This window comes from Marmota monax, unplaced genomic scaffold (genome assembly GCF_021218885.2).
Source record: "Marmota monax isolate L192 unplaced genomic scaffold, Marmota_monax_Labrador192_F-V1.1 WCK01_AAM20220418_F8-fsc00037, whole genome shotgun sequence".
NCBI lineage: Eukaryota > Metazoa > Chordata > Mammalia > Rodentia > Sciuridae > Marmota > Marmota monax.
The window spans coordinates 8,545,786-8,567,210 of NW_026693245.1; the positions used below are offsets into that span (position 1 = coordinate 8,545,786).

At 36.4% G+C, this 21,425-nt stretch overlaps 2 protein-coding genes across 4 annotated transcripts in view; one reads left to right on the forward strand and one right to left on the reverse strand.

Moving 5' to 3' along the window:
* Positions 1 to 21,425, reverse strand: part of Cdc20b (cell division cycle 20B) — a 67,440-nt gene that overhangs the window by 29,363 nt on the left and 16,652 nt on the right. For both annotated transcript variants that reach the window (XM_058583119.1, XM_046456381.2), the window contains exons 3-4: positions 5,675 to 5,897; positions 3,165 to 3,295 (exon numbers count right to left, since the gene is read on the reverse strand). In XM_058583119.1, the coding sequence (XP_058439102.1) occupies positions 3,165 to 3,295; positions 5,675 to 5,897 (354 nt within the window). The remainder of the gene's footprint in view (positions 1 to 3,164; positions 3,296 to 5,674; positions 5,898 to 21,425) is intronic.
* Positions 13,835 to 18,462, forward strand: Gpx8 (glutathione peroxidase 8 (putative)). Of its 2 annotated transcripts, XM_046456385.2 has the most exons (3): positions 13,855 to 14,283; positions 14,853 to 15,114; positions 17,884 to 18,462. In XM_046456385.2, exons 1-3 carry the CDS (start codon positions 14,080 to 14,082, stop codon positions 18,045 to 18,047), a joined length of 630 nt encoding a protein of 209 aa, XP_046312341.1. In that variant the 5' UTR covers positions 13,855 to 14,079; the 3' UTR covers positions 18,048 to 18,462. The 2 variants fall into 2 exon arrangements, with proteins under 2 accessions (XP_046312342.1, XP_046312341.1); XM_046456386.2 differs by lacking the exon at positions 14,853 to 15,114 and having other exon boundaries at positions 13,835 to 14,283.

The following is a 21,425-nucleotide window of genomic DNA, read 5'->3' on the forward strand; positions in this document are numbered from 1 at the left end:
AGGAAATTAAAGGGATAAAAAGAGGAAAAGAAGAAGTCAAATTGTCTGTTTACTGATGGTATGATCCTATAACTAGAAGTCTCAAAAAAAAAAAAATCCACCAGAAGACATCTAAAGCCAATAAACAAATTCAGCAACGTAGTAAGATATAAGATCAATACCCATAAATCAATAGCTTTTTTATATTCCAGTAATGAATCTGCTGAGAAAGAAATTGGGAAAACTATCCAACCCATTCACAATAATCTAAAAAATACATATACCTAGGAATAAATCCTATAGGACACTGAAGAAAGAAACTGAGGAAGATCTCAGAAGTTGGAAAGACCTCCTGTGTTCTTACAAAGGCAGAATTAATATTGTCAAAATGCCCGTACTACCAAAAGCATTAAATAGATTCAATGCAATCTCCATCAAAAAAAAAGAAACAATGAAAAAGCAGCCTAAAAGACCAGAATAACCAAAGCAATACTAAGCAAAAAGAGCAATGTTGGAGGCTGCACAATACCTGATCTCAAATTATATTACAAAGTTATAATAATAAAAGAAACAGCATGATTTAGTATTAAAATAGACATGAAGATCAATGAAATAGAAGACACAGAGACAAATTTTTAATAAACTGATGAAAACAATTGTTATCCTTATGTAGACACATGAAACTAGATGCTTATCTTTAACCCTGGACAAAAGTCAAACCAAAATAGATCAAAGACCTTAGAAATTTACAACCAGAGATATGAAAAACTGCACTCTATATGTGTAATATGAATTGTAATGCATTCTGTTGTCATGTATAACAAATCAAAATTTAAAAAAATTTTAAAAAGAAATTAGCTCAAAAACTAGAAGAAAACATAGGTTTAACACTCAAACATATTGGTGCAGGCACCAATTTCCTTAATAAGACCCTTATAAAGTTCAAGAAATAAAATCAAGAATCAATAAGTAGGATGATGCTAAATTCAAAAGCTTCTCAATAGCAAATGAAATTATTAAGAGCGAGAAGAAAGATCCTGAAGAATGGAAGAAAACCTTTGCCAGCTATTCCTCCTACAGAAAATTAATATCCAAAATACATAAAGAACTCAAAAACCTTACACCCAAAATAAAATAAATAACACAACCAATAGATGGGCAAAAGAGCCAAGCAAACATTTCTCAAAAAAAGAAATACAAATGATCCACAGATAATATGAAAAAGTGTTCAACATCCCTAGCAATCAGAGAAATGCAAATCAAACCTACATTGAGATTTCATCTCACTCCAGTTAAAATGGCAATCGTCAAGAATACAAATAATAAGAAATGCTGGCAAGAATGTGGGGGGGAAGGTATACATCTACATTGTTGGTAGGACTTTAAAGTAGTACAACCACATTGGAAAGCAGTATAGTGATTCCTCAAAAAAAAAAAAAAAATCTAGGAATGGAACCACATTAGGTCCCAGCTATCCCATTTCTTGGTATTTATCCAAAAGAATTAAAATCAGAGGGCTGGGGTCGTGGCTCAGTGGTAGAGTGCTCGCCTAGTATAGTTGAGGCACTTGATTCAATCCTCAGTACCACATAAATATAAAATAAAGATATTGTGTCCACTTAAAACTAAAAAATAAATATTTTATTTAAAAAAGAATTAAAATCAGTGTACTAACAGGCACTTCACTGTTTATAGCAGCTCAATTCATTCCAAGTTATGGAACCAGCCTAGGTGCCCATCAACAAATGAATGGATAAAGAAAATAAGGTATATAAACAATGGAGTTTTACTCAGCCATAAAGAAGAACAAAATTATGATATTTGTTAGTAAATAAATGGAACTGGAGAACATCATGCTGAGTAAAATAAGCCAGAGTCAGAAAGTCAAGAATCAAGTGTTTTCTCTCATATGTGGAAGCTAGAGCAAAATAAGAGGGGGAAGTAGGTGAGGAATTCCATGAAAATAGAAGGGAGATCAGGAGACTAGAGGGAAAGGGAGGAAGGAGAGGGAGAAGGGACAGAAAAAGAGCAGAACTGTAGGATGATATTGACCAAATTATTCTATGTACATTATATGGACATACCAGGCTGAATTTCACCTTTATGTATATCTATAAAGCACCAATTAAAAAATTATAAATAGTCCCACCAGCAATGTACAAGTGTACCCTTTTCCCCACATCCTCGCCAGCACTTGTTGTTGTTTGACTTCATAATGGCTGCCAATCTTACTGGAGTGAGATGGTATCTTAGGGAAAAGGCAGCGGAGCACAACAGACACTAGTATGGCAATATGTAAATCAATGGATGTGTAACTGATGTGATTCTGCAATCTGTGTATGGGGTGAAGGTGGGAGTTCATAACCCACTTGAATCAAAGTGTGGAATATGATATGTCAAGAAATTTGTAATGTTTTGAACAACCCACAATAAAAAATTAAAAAAATATTATAAATAAACATAAAGAATATTAGTAGAATTCAGGAAGGGAGGAGGGAAGGGAAAGAGGAAATACAAGGGACCAAAATGGAGCAAATTATATTCTATGCATGTATGGTTAAATCAAAATGAACCCCACTATCATGTATAACTATAATGTAATAAAAATCATTTTTTAAAAATAACCTGGTCCAGTCATGAGGCTAACAACATCCTTAATTATCTCAATAGAACTCTGTAACCATCCCTCACTCTATGCCCTACAATAAGGCATCCAACAAAAGACCTGCTCTAACACATTGATACAGATACACACACACACACACACACACACACACAAACACATGAACACCTATACATATGTGTGTGTGTGTGTGTGTATGTATATATATATATATATATATATATATATATATATATATATATAAAATGTATGTATGCCACATTATGTATATATATATATACACCATAGTATGTACAATTGTGCTATATTTTTGATCTTTACCTCACTGATAGTTTTCCTCATTTTCACTTTTTTGACTGGTTCTAACAACATGATTTGGTGGAATTTTTTTTCTTAAGAAGTGCCTCTATTCATATTCATTTGCTCATTTTTTTCTGTCAATAATCTATCATTTTTTTCTTACTGATTTTTAAGGGCAGCTAAGCAGCTCTTTACTCACATTTGAGTCTCAATTATCCAAGCTTCTTAAGCTATAGGATCTTCACTTTTCTCTCTTACCTACCTGACTTTTAGAGGCAACATTTTCCTTTACAGCTCTGTCCAGAGCATGAGGTGCCTCACAAACACAGAGAGCAGAGTTATTCCTTTCATAACCTTCTTTGGTAGGAAACTTTAGTGGCTCTTTGTAGATTCCTACAAGAAAGACACTTAGCTTTAAATTTGGTTTTTAATATAACAATCACTTTGCAGGTCTCACCACAGAATCTCCCACAATAAAACAGAATGTGAGGTCCAGCATGAAAACCCAGGATGGGGGTAAGAGAAAGGAGGAGAGAGGGCCTTACACAGAGCACTGGATTCATAAGTGAATGCTCATGAGAAACTGCTTTAGTAGCCTCTGAATAAGGGAAGAAATGCTGGATTAAAGGTCTGACTCCAACTGCAGCATCAGTGGTAGAAATGCTTCACCTCTTCATAGAAGTACAGGCTTGCACATTTGAAGAATGGATGGGAAGAATTCAATAATTTAAAAAGATGGTGCAAAGACTATCTGATTTGCCCATACTATGATCATCCTGCAGGAAATCACTACAGGAAATTTTTGTGTTGTCAATCATTGGTGCTCACTGCATGATCATGAGAATATCACTGTCATCCCCCACCCCTTCCTACTGCAAAGAAATGTTACAAAAGTCAAGTGAGATAGCATCAATGTAACACTAAGTTAAAAACAGAAGTGTTATTTGCATTAATTATTTCACATTTGTGTCCTTCTCAAGGTTGAGAATGCCTTTTAACAGGTTTTTTTTTTAAAGAAAGAGAGAGAGAGAGAGAGAATTTTTTAATATTTATTTTTTAGTTTTCAGCAGACACAACATCTTTGTTTGTATGTGGTGCTGAGGATCTAATGCCAGGCGAGCGCACTACCGCTTGAGCCACATCCCCAGCCCTTAACAGGTTTTTAACTGCACTGGCAACCTGTGAAGGCATCCTCTAAGACTAAATATATGCCATATTGCTTGTTTATCAGAGGGGCCAAGAAACCATTGGAAAATTGTGGCCTTTTGAATGTGACAATCCCTTCTTCATTTGGAAAACCATGGGCTTGGTAAGATGTTGCTAATGTTCTCAGAGCCTGGTACCTCGAGTCCTGTGATATTCAAAATCTAAGAGGTGTTATGTTACGTTAAAGGAGGAGGAGGGATGAAAACATGAAATGTTCCTCAAAGCTTTATGTCCTATTCCTTGTCCTGAGAAAGTATGCATGCTTTCTTCCTTGTGCCATTTATACAAGGGTATAAAGTAGAAAAGGCTAGCTCTCAGAACCTCAAATGAAAAAGGAAAAGTGCACTTGGATGCAAGTACTGACAATCATCCCTATCATAAACAAAGAGGTCAAGTCCACCAGCCAAAGAAAGCAGGGACCTCTCAGGTTTCCTGTGGCGAGCATAACTGCAAATGAACCTCTCTGTATGTGTCCCTTACACTTCTGAAACCAAGAAAAGAAACACCAGCAGCAAAACACTTAGAAATCAAATTATCTGATTAATGCCCAGTACTAAATTAAATAGAAAATAAAGTGGACTTTCTTGTAAAATCTTCTTGACTAATACATATTGTCTGAAATTTTAAATTTCCCACATAAGGTTTTACTAAGAAACAACCAATAAATTGATTTAGAACCTAAAAAAAAAAGGGAAGCCCCCAATTTTAGCCAGAGATGCCCCTAAAACAATCAGCATAAAAACTGCTCCCCAATTACAATGGGACTCAAAAGATTTCTTTCAGAAGATAGTCATAACACTGATCTTTCTTAACCCTGTATCTCCTACCGCTGCATTCAGCTGATTTCAGAATTGATACTTGTCATTACAGAGGAATTTCATTGGTGTAACCGATGTGATTCTGCAATCTGTATTTGGGGTAAAAATGGGAGTTCATAACCCACTTGAATCTAATGTATGAAATAAGATATGTCAAGAGCTTTGTAATGTTTTGAACAACCAATAAAAAAAGGGAAAAAAATAAAATGATTTGGGTTCCCTTTCAATCTGTAGAACTACAGTGCCTCACTGAGAAGAATTGGCACAACTGTCAACATTTGTCTTTATAAAAATGCTGATAGTCAAAAATTATGTTCCCTAGGGTTTTTAAAGGGAAGAACAGGAATTAAATCACTAGATGAGAGGTGGCAAATTTTGCTTATCAATTTCTTATTCAAAGGGAGGGAAAAGGTGGCTCGTGGTGGTGTACACCTCTAATCCCCCTAGCAACTCGTAAAGCTGAGGCAGGAGCATCACGAGTTCAAAGCCAGCCTCAGCAAATTAGCAAGAGGCCCTAAGGAACTTAGTGAGACCCTGCCTCATAATTAAAAAAAAAAAAAATAGAAAAAGGGCTGGGGATGTGACTCAGTGGTTAAACACCTGGAGTTCAATCCCTGGGACCAAAAAAGGGAGGAGGGGAGGGGGAAAAAAGGGAAAAGCAGTTGACTAGATATGACATTAAATAGTTCTTTAAGGCAAAGATTCTCTCAGGAATACATTCCTTTTAACATTTCAAAACTAGGCTCACCTGGAGTCAAGGTGTCTTTCTCAGGTGTTCCCAGCACTGATTGAAGGGATTCAGGGATGTCAGTGGTGGAAAGCTCAGCTCCAAAGGAACAGGCCAAGTCCCCGGTTTGCCTTTGCTGCCATCTTGTGGCGATTGGGCTACTGGCAACAGGAAGCTCTGCTGACAGGCGCTTCAAAAAGTTGCTCTTGAAGTTAGAATATGTAGTAGTAACTGAATCCAATACCTGTTTTAACAACAAAGAAAGCCACAATTTATAGCAAACTCAATGATGCAAAAATAAAAATTCCTTACAAGAGAATTACAAGTGAGTTATCTAATACAACACAGAATATGTGGGTATAAAATATTTTAATTTTTGTGACCTGGGAGAATATTAGATTGTTAGATAGACAGGGGGTGAGTCAGGGAGATCACAAGTCGAAAGCCAGTCTGGTCAACTGAGACCCTTTATCAAAAGGGCTTGAAGAGTAACTGAGTGGTGGAGAGTCCCTCGGTTTAACCTCTAGTGTGAGGGAAGGGGGGAACATACATGGGGCTGGGGCTGTAGCTCAGAGGCAGAGCACTTGCCTAGCATGGGTGAGGCACTGGGTTCAATCCTTAGGATCACATAAAAATGAAACAAATAAAATAAAGGCATGCTGTCCATCTACAACTACAAAAAAAATTAAACCCATTATATATTTAGAGCCTCTACTGAAGAATCTGTAGACAAACCAAAATAGTTTAGGAAGTAATTATATAGATTTCTCTATTTTTCCAAATTTTCAGCTGATTAAAGTTAATTTTTAAGACACTGTGGGACCAAACAGAGGATATCTGGGCCTAAGACTAGCCAAGCAGCTCCTGCCCTTGCAGGTGGAGGAGCCACCATCGCTGAAGATGTAGTTAATTTTGAAAAAAAAAAAATTAACTTGCTCAAGGGTTTCCTTGGCATCCTAGAACTTAAATATTCATTTAAAAAAATGATCCTGAGTTGAAAAGGGGGAAATAAGGTCCATTATCCTCTGGCTCAGCTCTGTCACTCTGTCAATCTTGAATGTTTCTCATTTTTGGATCTCCTAGCCCATCTTTACCAATATGCTCTCCAACAGCTCCTTCAGGAAAGCATCTCTGACCTTCCATTCCTACCCATTCAAGTTTCATCAGGCAACTTGTTTGGGGCCAAGTAATGGTCCCCAAAGATATCCAGATCCTAGTTCCTAGAACTTGCTATTGTCACCTTACATGATAAAGGGACTTTGAACATGTGATTAAGGATTAATCTAAACTGAGATGGGAAGAATAGATCCTAAATTATCTTTTTGAGTCCTGAATGCAATTCCATGTCCTTCTAAGAGAAAGACAGAGGGAGATTTGGCTACATACATACAGGGAGATGGCAACATGATCACAGAGGCAGAGGCCTGAGTGATAATGCTCCCACATCAAGAAATGCTGGCAGTCATGGGAATCTGGATAGCAAGGCATGGATCCTCCCCAGGAACCCCTGGGTGAAGCAAGACCCTGCAGGCACCTTGGCTTCTGCCTAGTGAAACTGATCTCAGAACTCTAGCCTCCATAAGAGAATAAATATGCGTTTTAAGCCACCAAGTTTATAGTAATTCATTACAGCAGTTGTAGGGAATCAATGTGCAGCCTGCATTGGACTTCCACAGCTGACCAGGTGTGCCTCCAAAACAGCACCACCACATTATATTATTAACAATAATATTTATCAAGTGCTCAATAAGCAAGAGTGTAGAGCTAAGTGGTGCATCCAAGATTCAGGCCACTGCATACGGTTATACACACATTGCCTCCATGAGTGGCAGCCTTTGGAATATGCAGTGTTCAATCTTCACAATGAAGAAGGGTGACCCTGCCAAGGTTTCGAACTCTGACAAATCAATCTAATCCCTGTGCTTTGAGCTCCTGGGCTCATCCTCCCACTTTTCTGCTTATTTTTATTTTTCTCCTACTATATTATGCACTCCTGAAGACCAGGGACTTTGTCTTTTACCTTGATAGCTTTGGGGCATAGAATTATTTATTAGCATCTCAGAACTCCATAATGAATAAATGAATGAATCTCTTCTCTTAGAGACCATTGGTGCTAAAAAGGCACAAGGGATTTAAGAAAGAATCCAGAGGCAAGGAAACAAGGCTAATTTCTTTCTTCTCCATTAATAAGAACAATTTTCAAATTGGATGAGGTAAAAGAAACATTTCTCTAGAAACTAGGGACTGATATAAATGAAGCAACAAGATGCATCTGGGCATTTTAAATAAGGGCAAGTCTTTAAAGCAGATAACCGAAAACCCTTCCAAAACCAATACTTGTTAGTGAGCTATGAAAAAATAAACATGACAAATAAGAAAATGCCCCTCCTACAGACAAACATTTTTCGTAGTCTTCAAATAGGAAGAGCAAGCAATAAAATAAATTTGCAGCCAGGGTCCTAAATGGCACATGTCTTTCTAGATCCATGTTATCCTATATACGTTCCCTGTGATGGGCTGCAGGTTTTGTCCCTGGCCATACACTATTTAACTTCATCAGTGGCTGAAGTGGACATTTATTTATCAAAATGGTTGATTGTTTTAAGTTAAAATATTAAAAGATAGAAATGGGATTCAGAATAAAATGTGAGATCAAAAGCCAATAAAATTAAATGTATGGTTCTTTTCACTGTACAAGCAAAAGATGGGAGAGAACCACTTGCAGGTTAAGACCACCACCACTACAGTATAGGTCAACAGAGTAGTGAAATTGCCTTTTTTAAAAAAGAACAGTATAATTTTAGGAAATATAAGGGGAAAACGGTGTTTGGAATAGTAGCAAGCAAAATCCCACTGTTTCTGGACCAGTCAGAACTCATCTGGAGAACAGTTTCTGGACTCTGAACTGTGATTCAAGAAGGGAGATGGATATGACAGGATTCAAAACCCAAGTTCATTGGAGGAAAGGAACCACAATCGGGGATCACAGTGATGGTAGTAGCAGAGTATCACCCCCAACATATGTGAGGTCCTCCTTACATGAGGATGTTTAATCTAAAATAAAGAAGACTCAAAAGGAACTGTCTTCGCATATTAAAATGATGCAATTTATGAAAACAAGAAAAACTTACTCTGCATTGCCCCCTATGGCCAAAACAGGACCAATGAATGGGGGAGATAAATTTTTATTCAACACAAAGAACTTTCAAAGAATTAAAGAACAACTTCTCTTAACACTTTGAATATAAAATAAAATTCTCAGTCCTTCCACTAGGTATATAGTGTTTGTAGTGGTACAGATGAAAATGTTTTAATAGTTCCATACTTTCAATGTAAATGTTTAATGTTTTTAATTTTTAGTAATGACATAAAGTTTCCCTTATTAAAAAAAATAGCAAAATAAGTGAATATATTCAAATAAAAATGTTAAGTAAATAAATTATATGCAATTATAAAAAAATGTCAGAGGACTCATGCAAATGACCACAGCTCAGGAAACACTGAGTTTCAATGTTTTTAAACTTTTGTTCCAGGATCTATCTCCTGCTGAGGAAATGCCTGTCGCATAGTTTCAAATGACTCAAGTATTTATTAATAGAGAGGAAGAGGAAGATAAGAAAAATAAGACAAAGAAGGGAAAAAGGATGAATGACTCCGTAGTCCAGGCACATGGGTTCAGCTTGTTTACCCTGAGATTCTCATCACACTGACACTGTATCAGGAGGAATTCAGAGCACCAGGGCCAACAAATAAATAGAAAGGAGCCTAGAGAGGTTAAAAATAAGGTCAGGAAGTAACAAAATGAAACAACTAAGAAAACAGAAACAAATGGATCTATCTAATCTGACACACAAATCATTTAGAGGGTGGGGAAAACCTGGACATTCCAGAGGAGGCATGCTGATGTTGCTGGAGACTGTGAGAACCTCACGACAAAGTCTAAAGCAGCAAAGATGGCCTGTGGGCTCAGGCATAACCCCACCTGTCCTTCCTAACCTCTGGATGTCTGCCCCTGCTGCCACCCACCATCAACCACCCTAGGAGCAGCATTCTGTTCACGAGACATCTCAAATTTAGGGTCTCTGACCCTAAATTTCTGACCATTTGGATAAGTCCAAAAAAAAAAAAATCCTCTTCTTATATCTGAATCCCTAACTGCCTTGGCATCCTATTGGATAGGCAATAAAGCACAAGCTGAAACTGTCAAGATCCTACAGATGATGATAATGTGCTGTATATTTCAAACAGCTAAAAGAAAGGATTCTGAATGTTTTCACCATAATAAAATGATAAATATTTGAGGAGATAAAAAAGGTTTACTGATTCAAACATTATACATCATATACATGTATTGAAGCATCACATAGGTAGCCCATAAATATGAATAATTTTTTAAGGTTTTTTAATATTTTTAGTTGTAGATGGACACGATACATTTATTTTATTTATTTATTTGTATATGGTGCTGAAGATCAAACCCAGTGCCTCATACATGCCAGGCAAGTGTTCTACCATTGAGCTACAAGCCCAAGCTAATTTTTAAGTTTTTAAGTATCAGTTTAAAAATAAATTTAAATCAAGGGCTGGGTTTGTGGCTTAGCAGTAGAGCACTTGCCTAGAACATGTGAGGCAGTGAGTTTGAGCCTCAGCACCACATAAAAATGAATGAATAAAATAAAGATATTGTGTCAAACTACAACTAAAAAATCTTTTTAAATAAATAAATACATTTTAAATCAAAACCAACAAGACCATTTTCAGGTGGGAGGTACTATTGTGCTCCTTTGCCAATGCCCACCACGGGGGCTCCAGAGCATCGATAGCATCCTTCCCTTTTCTTGCATCTCACTGGCAAAGGCTGCCTTCACTGAAACTGTCTTCTCTTGACTTGTTGTTCTGCAGACCTCCTGGAACACCTTCCAGATAACTTCAGTACACATGGACAAATTTTTTGCTGTTGTTTTCCTCTTTCTCCCCTTTTTAAGCTCCTACAGTGATTTCTTATAAAACTAAATGTCTCCAGATGAATAAAACCCCTTCACCAAAGTACTACAGCAATCTTGCCTCCTGTTTTCTTCTAAACGTATTTTATCAATTACAAAGAAATGCTTGAATACAGAAGAAATAATTTGAGTTATGAAGTTGAAAGTCCTAAACACCACTCCATTCATGAGTTCTGTGATCTTGGCTGAGTTATTACCTTCTTCCTATATCAAATGATTATTACAAGGGAAATAATATGTATACTAAAGGAGATTACATACAGTATAAAGCTCATAAGGAAAAGTAATTTTGTACAAGGGTCAATATAAAGCTAAAACATAAGTTATTTAGCACTCACTTATTTTCTGCCTTATAATTCTTCCTTGTTTCATGTATGCTCTCATATCTCCAAAATTGCTTTTAGTTTGTAAGGGCCAGCTCATTCACTAACACTTTATTTATATCCTCTACAAAGCCTGAGTTGGTTAGCTGAGTCAATTGCTTTATCCCACTGTGGACTCCATGTCTTCCCCTAGACTTGACCTTTACTCTCTTCCTCTCCTTTAGGTAGTTTCCCTTAATCTACTAAAAGAGTATTTGTGTGGGGTTGTGGCTCAGTGGTAGAGCACTTGCCTAGCACATGTGAGGCACTGGGTTCGATTCTCAGCACCACATAAACATAAATTAAACAAAGGTATTGTGTCCATCTACAACTAAAAAAAAACTTTTTTAAAATAGTATTTGCGGATGTTTTTAGCATACTGTCGCTATACAGAGAAATCTGCAATTATGATATATAGTTTGAGATTAGTCTTTCTATAGGAAAAAAACATGGAAAATGAGAACAGATCACCAGAAGTTGAGAGATGATGTTGTCAAAACATATACAGAGAAAGATTCTGCTAAATGAACAAAGAGGTATATGCAGGGGCCAAATTTGTCTATATCTAGAACCAGAATTCTCCAAACCATCGTTTAACAGACCTAAGTAAACATTCATATATTATGATTTCATCATTTCAGATTCTCAAGACTTAGGATCATTTAATTACACACTGATTCTTATTTCATCCTTTATAAGAGACGTACACTTACACTTTCAGAGTAGTGTTCATATTTAGTAAATCTCAGGTCAAGCCTACCTAAGCATCAGACTTGCATAATCATTCTTATTTATGAAGCATGCTGGCTTATACAGCAATTATTGGCAAGTTTGTTGATGTTGTTTGTTAAAGAGAGAGAGAGAGAGAGAGAGAGAGAGAGAGAGAGAATTTTTTTAATATTTATTTTTTAGTTTTTTCGGTGGACACATCTTTTTATTTTATGTGATGCTGAGGAGGATTGAACCCAGCACCCCATGCATGCCAGGCGAGCACACTACTGCTTGAGCCACATCCCCAGCCCTCACTGGCAAGTTTATACAGTGTAAGTTTGGATCTCTCAGATTCATTCAGCTCTGGGTCACTCAATGCTCAATGTGCTTTTAAAACGATGGACCAGCAACTATCATAATGAGTTTATCAAAATAATATCATCCCATGGGATCCTGCCTGGGGAACAGTCAGTCAACACCCTTCCCAGACATAAGCATTTTGTCTCCTCATCTCAAAGCACAGCTGTAACCGGACAGTTTTACATGTATAGCATGCATTCTATGAATTAACTTTTAAAGTGCAAGTCTTGAACCATTTGCTTGGACTGCCCAAGGAGTTAATTAAAACATCTAGTATATTCGTGGAGACCTGCAACATATCTACTGTGTAACCCAAACAAGATTGGAATGTAAAGGCTCTCAAACTTAAATGTACAAAATCTATAAAACTACATGTTCTGATTCAGGAAATCTGAGGTGGGACCTACAAGCCATGTTTCTTAAAAAATACCCAGGTGATAGCCATGCTGTAGGCCCAAGAATCTCACCTGGAAAACAAGACCAGATAGATACCATAGCAGTTCTTATGGAACAGGTAACACAGGGACATTAACAATTTAAACAACTCAGCCAGAATTCACCAAAGTAAATTACCACAGTTGAGAAGTAACACAACACAGTTTGTGTACATTTTTGTTCTTTACTAGAAAAAATGTTCAAAAGAAATACTAAGGTTTGGGGTTTGTTTGATTTTTGGATTGATTTTTGGTTTTTGTTTTCCTATTCATTCTTAGGCCATGAAGGAAGTATTAAAATGGGTCCTCTTACTAAGCCCAAGCTCAGCTACCCCCAAACACACAGAAGGAGGGACCAGAGGAAGAGCAGGGTTTCCACCTGAGCACCAGCTCGAAAGCTCCAACACCCAAAAGGTGGAAGGAAGGGCACTCCCACAAGTTTCTCAGCTCACTCTGTGCACTTTCTGGAAACTCACCATAACACTGTGCCCAAGTGGACACACCTTATTCAGAACGTGCATTGTCTTAAACAGTGCAGATTCTAAGGTGACTGATGAACCATGAATTTTAGGCTATGCAACTCTTTCTCCCCTTAAAATCTATGATCTTTAGCAATTTAAAGTCAGACCTCCTGAAACAGGCAACTGCCAGAAGAAAAAAAAGATAAAAAATAAAGCAAATACTTGAAGGACCCAAGTAAATGAGGGTTTGGGGGGTTTTGATAGAATTATTTTTTAACTGTTAAATAGATCTATTATAGAGTTCAGTATTTTTAAATATACACGTGACATCTGTTGGTGAATTGTGAAATCATTTTCATGGCAGAATCAGGCTGCTTAAAAATGCAATGGACATAGTTGTCTTGCAGTTCAAAGGAGAAGTATTACATCAGGAAAATTCTCAGGGCAATTTATGTGTGTGTGTGTGTGTGTGTGTGCTAAGTTATGCTATAAATGTCTTATTTTCTATTTACTTTTACTGCATTCTTCTGGAATTGGATTGCCTTAGCTAGATGAGACCAGAATAAATAGCCTTTTCAAATATATCATGGTGCTTTCCACTATAAATTCCTTGAATTCATGTAATATGTTTAATCCATACAGATAATATAAAGTTCCTTCAGGTCATACATCATGTTCATAGTTCACACTTAATCTACATTCTATACCTGGGCATCATACCTACCCAGTTCTCAATAGTTCTATAAAGATAGGATGCTTACTAGGGCAGTTAAGATTTCAGTTTCCAAATTACAAGAGCACCATCTTCTGGTGAAATATTTTCTTTGTAGGAAAGGAGTTAGGGAAATACCAAAAATGTCCTGATTTTTCTGACAAAAAAATGGCAGTTTTATCACTAATAGGTTGAAATTCTGTAGTGCTCTTTATTTCATTTGGAAGTTTCACTACATCTGCCTTCTGAGAAGTATTCTTCTACTCCTCAGCAGTGAAAGGAGCTAGTCTATCCTTCCTGGTTTGTTAGATTAAGCGGGTTTCAAGTTTCAGCTCCTCCTTTGAATTCCAGCCTGATGAAACTTCCCTGTAGAATCAACCAAAATGGAGCCTCTCGCTGCTCATCCGTTAAAATGTTCTGGGCCCAAAGTGAAAATATTTGCAGTTTTGCTCTCTATGGTTCTGTGCACAATGATGCTATTTCTCCTACAACTAAAATTCCTAAAACCTAGAATCAACAGCTTTTATGCCTTTGAAGTGAAAGATGCAAAAGGAAGAACTGTTTCTCTGGAAAAGTTTAAAGGCAAAGTAAGTAGAATTTTCGGATTTTATATCTGTTGATTTTCCATGTCTCTGCTTTCTCTCTTAGTAGAATCAATGCCTTGCCATTGCATAGTTACTAGTTAAAATTTGGTCTTCAACGTAATGTTATTAGTACATCACTTTAGTTATCAGTTTTGAGAGTTTATATGCTTTCTAATTATCTTATTTTTCACAAAAATGCTCTATTTTTTGTGTTTTAAGTTGTCTAGAAAATGCTTATAGTTAGTAATGTGAATATAGTGATGATTACTAGTAAAAGTATCATCTATAATCTAACAATAAAAAGCACCCTATCAGTGATGATATTATCATTTATTTTTAAATAAGTTTTCATGCATCCCTAATGCTTTTTAATGGCAGTAATGTATCAGTCTGAACTTGTGCATTTAGGTATAGTTTTCAATAAAACGGTATGTCTAAAAAGCATGAAATCATCATCCATCAGAGGTTATATTCCCCTAAAATGGCTTAGGATTTTAACTACATGCAGGAGGGGAGGGGTTTTTTAATCTTTTGCTTCACTTTCCGGTTGGATGTTTTTCTTTTTCCGGGAGGTTTCACTAGTTGTAAACGTGGCTAGTGACTGCCAACTCACAGACAGAAATTACTTAGCACTGAAGGAACTGCACAAAGAGTTTGGACCATTCCACTTCAGCGTCCTGGCGTTTCCATGCAATCAGTTTGGAGAATCGGAACCCCGTTCGAGCAAGGAAGTAGAATCTTTTGCAAGACAAAACTACGGAATAACATTCCCCATCTTCCACAAGATTAAGATCCTAGGATCTGAAGCAGAACCCGCATTTAGATTTCTTGTTGGTAAATATATTTGCCTCACCAGTATGTCTTTAATTGCTATTCATTCTTACACAAATATACCAGGACTATACTTTTTATTTCATTTGAAATTTTTTATTGGGAAAATTTTCATAAAACGATCAAAAAGACAGAGTCTTTGTAACTTTCTAGAAGTTATGCTACCATAAAAATCAGTATTCTTAGATGGCAAAAGAAGTTTACTCCAATGTATTTAATTTCTTACGACCATCTTCCTGAAGACTTTACTTGAAATATGACTGTGACATTTTTAACAAATTATCATAATTCTCCTTTTGCTTAAGTAGCATTTTGGGGAAATGTCCCTCCCCATTATTAAATCTGCACATTTCATAACTATTACTGAGCATTATCAACTGAACATATCTTTATGGTTGATTTTATATTTCTTATCTGAGACATTATCCTCAAGGATGAATTTCTCAGTTTACCAGGTTTTTACTAAAATAAAACTTGAATTTTTTTGCAGAAAGCATTAATATTAGGCTTTCTTTACAATTAAGCTAGCACAGAAGAATTTATTTAAAGACTTCCTAAGGTTAGTTAGCATAAAGGTAGTGTAGATAGGGGCTGGGGATATAGCTCAGTTGGTAGAGTGCTTGCCTTGCATGCACAAGGCCCTGGATTCAATTCTCAGTACCACCACCAAAAAAAAAAAAAAAAAGGTAGTGTGGATAGAAACTTTGGTCTTACCTGGGTACAAACTCCTGCTCAGTTGCTTTTGCTGTGTGGCTTCAAGCATACAACTTAACTTCCTGTACCTGTTTCCTCATTTGTAAAATGGGGCTATAAGTAGTACCTACTCACTAAGTTTTTTGGGAGGATTAAGTATATTCATAGTCAAACACTTACACACTGCTCACTCTGTACCAGATACTACTCTAAATGGCACTCAGCTAATGGTCTCTTACCTTATACTGATGTCATCTTCAGACCTATTTTCACTGTAAATAATTTGAGTTTTGATAAAACCATGACCTCAGGCATATCAAGCTTCAATTCAACAAACAAGATGTTCAATAATATTTTATGTAAGTAATAAGAAACTTCTAAAAACATTATATTCAATTTGTAGGGAAAGTTGATTTAGTGCCTAACATCATGAATACCAACCAGGAAGTCTTTATTCCTTTTATTTCTGGGGTTTAGTGGAAAAAAGAAAATCCAGAATATATGTCCTTAAAATAATCTTTCATCAATTATAGTAGCCAAATGCTTAGACATAGTAGCTCATAGGTTATTCCTCTTCATCACTAAAAAAGCTTGTAAGGGGCTGGGGCTGTAGCCTCATGTGTGAGGCACTGGGTTCAATCCTTAGCACCACATAAATGTAATATATACTGTGTGTTTATCTACAACTAAAAAAATTTTTTTTAAAAAAAGGCTTGTTTATACAACTCCACTTAATCTGTATAATCAAAAAGATAATAGTTCACAATTAAACTCACTACTCTGTATAATTAAAGTGCACTAATAAAAAAGTTGGCAGTGACTAAGCTTCCACCTGCACTTGGGAGAGGAAGGTAATAGTGCCCAGAGGTTAAGAGCACAAACACTAGAAGAAGGCCTGACTATCAACCTTGGCCCTGTCAATCACTAACCACATCATCTTCAGTGTAGGCCTCCTTCTCCCCATCTGCAAAATGGGGATTAAATAATAATACCCATCTCAGAGGGGTTCTGTAAAGCTACAACAGACCGGGCACTGTGGTCCAGGCCTGTAATTCTGGCAACTTGGGAGGCTGAGTCAGGAGGATAGCAAGTTGGAGGCCCACCTCAGCACTTGATGAGAACCTGGCCTCAAAGTGCAAAATAAAAAGGGCTGGGAATTTAGCTCAGTGTTAGAGAACCCCTGAGTTGAATCCCCAGTACTGGGAAAAAAAAAAAAGAGGATCTATTCAAAGCACTGAACATACTTTACTAGGCACAGAGTAAGCACTTGATAAACTTAAAAAAATTATATATATATATATAATATATATATATATTATATATTATATATATATGTATATGTATGTGTGTATGTGTTGTAGGTGGACAATAACTTTATTTTATTTTTATGTGGTGCTGAGGATCGAACCCAGTGCCTCACACATGCTAGGCGAGTGTTCTACCACTGAGATACAACCCCAGCCCCCACTTGATAAATTTTATAGTTATTATATCTTGTTCTGATGTATATCAATGATCTGAACATAAATTATGGATAATATACAGGAGGAAAAATCTACATTTCTTAGATTTATCAAAAGATTCATAATTTTTCAAAATAAAGTGGCTAAATTCCTTGTCATTTTCAGCTATGTAATAGTTTTTAAAACATTCATATATTTAACATGAAAATTAATTCCCACATTTTCATTACCAAGGACTTATTCTTAAAAATTTTTGAGTTAGTGACAAGGTAAATTTCTTATTTAGATCAACAAATCTAAAATAGACTGCTTTGGGAGCTGGGGGTAGAGTGCTTGCCTAGCGTGCACAAGGTCCTAGGTTCAATTCCCAGAACTGAAAAGAAATTAAAAATTAAACAACTTTGTTTCATTTTATGGTTCCAGATCAGTAGAGTCATCAGTGAACCCATTGAGTATATTAAAACCTCATTACTCAAACTTGTGCTCTACTTTGTTTGGGTGTTTTGTTTTGCTTTCTAGAACCTGATTCTAAAGTTGTCACTTATGCAAATACAAAAAGAAAAGAAAATCTTAAGAATAAAGTTATGCTCATGAAAATATGTTGTGTATATTTTAGATTCTTCAAAGAAGGAACCACGGTGGAATTTTTGGAAGTATCTAGTCAACCCTGAGGGTCAAGTCGTGAAGTTCTGGAGGCCAGAGGAGCCCATTGAAGCCATCAGACCTGAGATAGCAAATCTGGTTGGAAAACTCATCCTAAAAAAGAAAGAGGACCTATGAAAATACCATCAAGCCACTCTAATTCACAGAGAAATATCTCCATGAGGATTTGATCTCTTTTTAAATACTTTGACAGCATTTACAGCACTGAAGAATTTTTTTTTAATGTTATCTTGCTAGTCAATGGTAATGAACATCCTCAGGACAGAGATGTAACCCAAAGCTTAAAAAAAAAAAAGTAGCCAAAGAATTAAAATACTTCATCTGATATACTAAAAATTTCAGAATACACAGTCACCAATGTGTTCCATATCCCATTGTCCAACTTGACATTTTATTGGATTGTACTTTATGGAAATGCCAACACCCTAGACCACTATTTGGATTTCATGAATTCTGTGTGACTGAAATTTTTGATGTAACTATAAATGGCTATGTTGATGCAATAAAACAAATAATGAAAATGTAAAATACATTCAAATCCTTACATACCTTTGTTTCATGTACAGAATTTTGCTCTTTTAAGTATAGGTTTCTAGTGTGTTTTACTATACTTAGTCTTTTTAAATGATATTATAGTATTTTAAAAAGTCTGTCATTTTCAACACCACCATTGTTTTCTGGAAGCAATCCAAATTCCAGACAGAACAGTTGAGTCTGCCTTATTTTTGAGTGAAAAATCCCAAGTGTAGGAAAAAGGCCATGAGCATGTGATCATTTAGCAACAACCTGCCAAGTTGGTGAAGGTTAATTATAACCTCATGAAATATGTTTTCACTGCATAAAAGGATTAAAGACTGAAGCAAAATCTGTATGACAATGAGAGAAAAAAAAATGCACTTATGTAAAATTTGGCTAAGGAGGAAGAAGACCTAATAGCCTGTGGTTTGACTCCCAAATTCTGATTTGATAGGTGAAAGATTTTTGTGGTGAATTCAGTAACACCACCAAAGCTTATAGTTCTAGGTCTGGATTAAGTTCTTAGGAAAACAACAAATATTTCCTGGAGTACCTTCTGCTTTAAAGTATCCATGCAACTATTCAGCTTCAAGTGTGCGTAGTGTAATAGTAGGTGGCGGTGGAGGCAGTTTCCATCCTAGTGATTTACAGGGATAGCCTCAAGAACGCCAGATTAGTGTATCAGCAAACCTGCTCCCCTCTCAGCTGCTATGTGACTTGTCACTTTCAGTTTCCTCACCTACAAATTAAGTAGAGGACGGAAAGAAACACAGAGCCCCCTTAAAAGTCAATGAATATACTTAGCAGAAAAGAAATCAGAACTAGCCTAGATGTTGGCAAAGACACAGGAGCTACCTAACTAGATTTCTAGTAGGTATCCTTTGCAATTTACCCCGGAGTCTTAGCAATTGAATTCTGAGCCTCTAAACAAAAATTTAGTCCAGGTAACCCCTTCAAGTGTTGCTTCCAGAGCATTCTTGCCTCATGCCCCCACTTACTTCCTTGAGCTCCCCTTCAGCACAGTGGCACTGCCAGGGTGTTTTGGTGTACCTCATTAAGGGTGTGAGCAGAATTGCATGTGCCAGCCCCACACAGGCAAGTCCCCAATGCCAGACTGTAACAGATGCACTGCGAGATGGTCTTCACTGTCCCCACAAATGTTATTCAGATGCCCACCCTGCCTTAGTTCTTTCCAAAGCCATATAAATGCACTTCTCATTTAAAAATTTCCAACCCTGGTTGCCTTATCCAACCTATTGCCTCTTCAATAGCCAGTCTCCCCTTAGGCTTTGGCTATTCACAGCAGGCAGGTGGGGCTTTAAAAATGTGTCCTATCCATTTCCTTGAAAGAAAGGAAATGTGTCCATTCAGGATTCCCTAAGGATGAGGCTACATGTGCTGAGAGAGAGTGGAGCCATTTGCTAATATGCTGCCACCCTTAAGTCAAATGTTTTACACAAATACTGCTAAACAAACACGTGCCGAGAAAAAGTCGCATATTTTCTTAAGCAGTCCTCTTGTAATCTTGTCTGGAACACATAATGCAATAGTATCCCTAAACTAAAGAGTATAACAGAAAAATATCAGGCATTACATAAAAGGGTATTTAACTCTTCATGACAAAGCAAAAGGGCAAAATCAAATGTGTTTTAACTGAGGTAAATAATTTTGTATTTGTTCTAATTAGTTATAACAGAATGCATTTCAGTTCATTGTACACAAATGGAGCACAGCTTTTCATTTATCTGGTAGTATATGATGTAGAGTTGCACCATATGTGCAGTCATACATGTACCTAGGGTAATGATGTCTGTCTCATTTCACCATCTTTCCTATCCAATAATTTTACTTGAAGTTTGATAGTTTCATTGGATGGATGGTGGAGAAAAAATTATAATAATTCCTGATCATCATTTCTTGGCAGATTTAACAAGAGAGTATTGGGGGCTGAAATAAGTATGAATTTACCTGAAAGTTGTACTTCATTTTCTTAAATGTTAATAATTTTAGTGTATCTATAGTATGTGGATATGTACATATATACAAGTCTTAATTCTAGCATATATAGCACATCTATAGTGGTGGCTGGTGAATGTTCAACAAGAGATTCTGGAGGAGGAAGGAATCCTGGACTTGTGGAATTAGCCAATTTCCATGGTGTCCTATGTATTTCCTTGAAAGAAAGGGAATGTGTCCATTCAGGATTCCCTAAGGATGAATGCTCCCCTGTGGCCAATTTCAGTCTACCAATGGTTTATTTAATAACTAATTTGTAAATTTTCTGAAAATGTAATAATTTATTTTCACAGACCAATAATACAAACTGGCTCTAGCACATCAAAATTCCTAAAAATTAAGACTTGATCAAGGAATCATAAGGATTTCCAAAGAGAAAAGTCTAGAGCAAAAATCTATCATACATACTCTATTTCTGTTATACACTATTTTGACAGGTTATATAAAAATGTAGGAGTATATGAAGTTACACTAAAATCTCTCAACTTAACTAGGCTGTCTGCAGATAAAAAAAAGAAGAAAGAAAAGAAAAAGAAAAAGAAAAAACTCCAAGAGAATTGAAGGCAGAGAGGGAGGAAAGGACAGAAAGACAAAGCCCCCACTCCAAAAAAAATTTTTTCACTATATTTTCTTTAAAAATATTTGTTTCAGAAGACTGCCTTGTGTTAGGTGGTTTCTGAACAAAGTAGCATCTTAATTAGCAGTATTTCTTTGAAAGAAAAATGACAGACATTTGGATAGAACTGATAAAGGGATGTTCTGTCCATATTTATTCCTTAGACTGATGTCATCTTTTCCATGGAATAATAAAAGTCAACTAGCTTGGGGCTGGGGATATAGCTCAGTTGGTAGAGTGCTTGCCTCACATGCACAAGGCCCTGGGTTCAATCCCCAGAACCACAAAAAAAAAAGTCAACTAGCTGTTACAAATACAGACTAACCCATCAAGCTCTTCTTCCTTTT

What these genes read in the sequence shown, in the direction of transcription:
- Gpx8 (XM_046456385.2), top strand. Translation starts at nt 14,080, where the DNA reads ATGGAGCCTCTCGCTGCTCATCCGTTAAAATGTTCTGGGCCCAAAGTG. An exon ending in TGGAAAAGTTTAAAGGCAAA is followed by an intron (nt 14,284 to 14,852) that starts GTAAGTAGAATT and finishes TTTTTCCGGGAG; the next exon opens with GTTTCACTAGTTGTAAACGT. An exon ending in CGCATTTAGATTTCTTGTTG is followed by an intron (nt 15,115 to 17,883) that starts GTAAATATATTT and finishes TGTATATTTTAG; the next exon opens with ATTCTTCAAAGAAGGAACCA.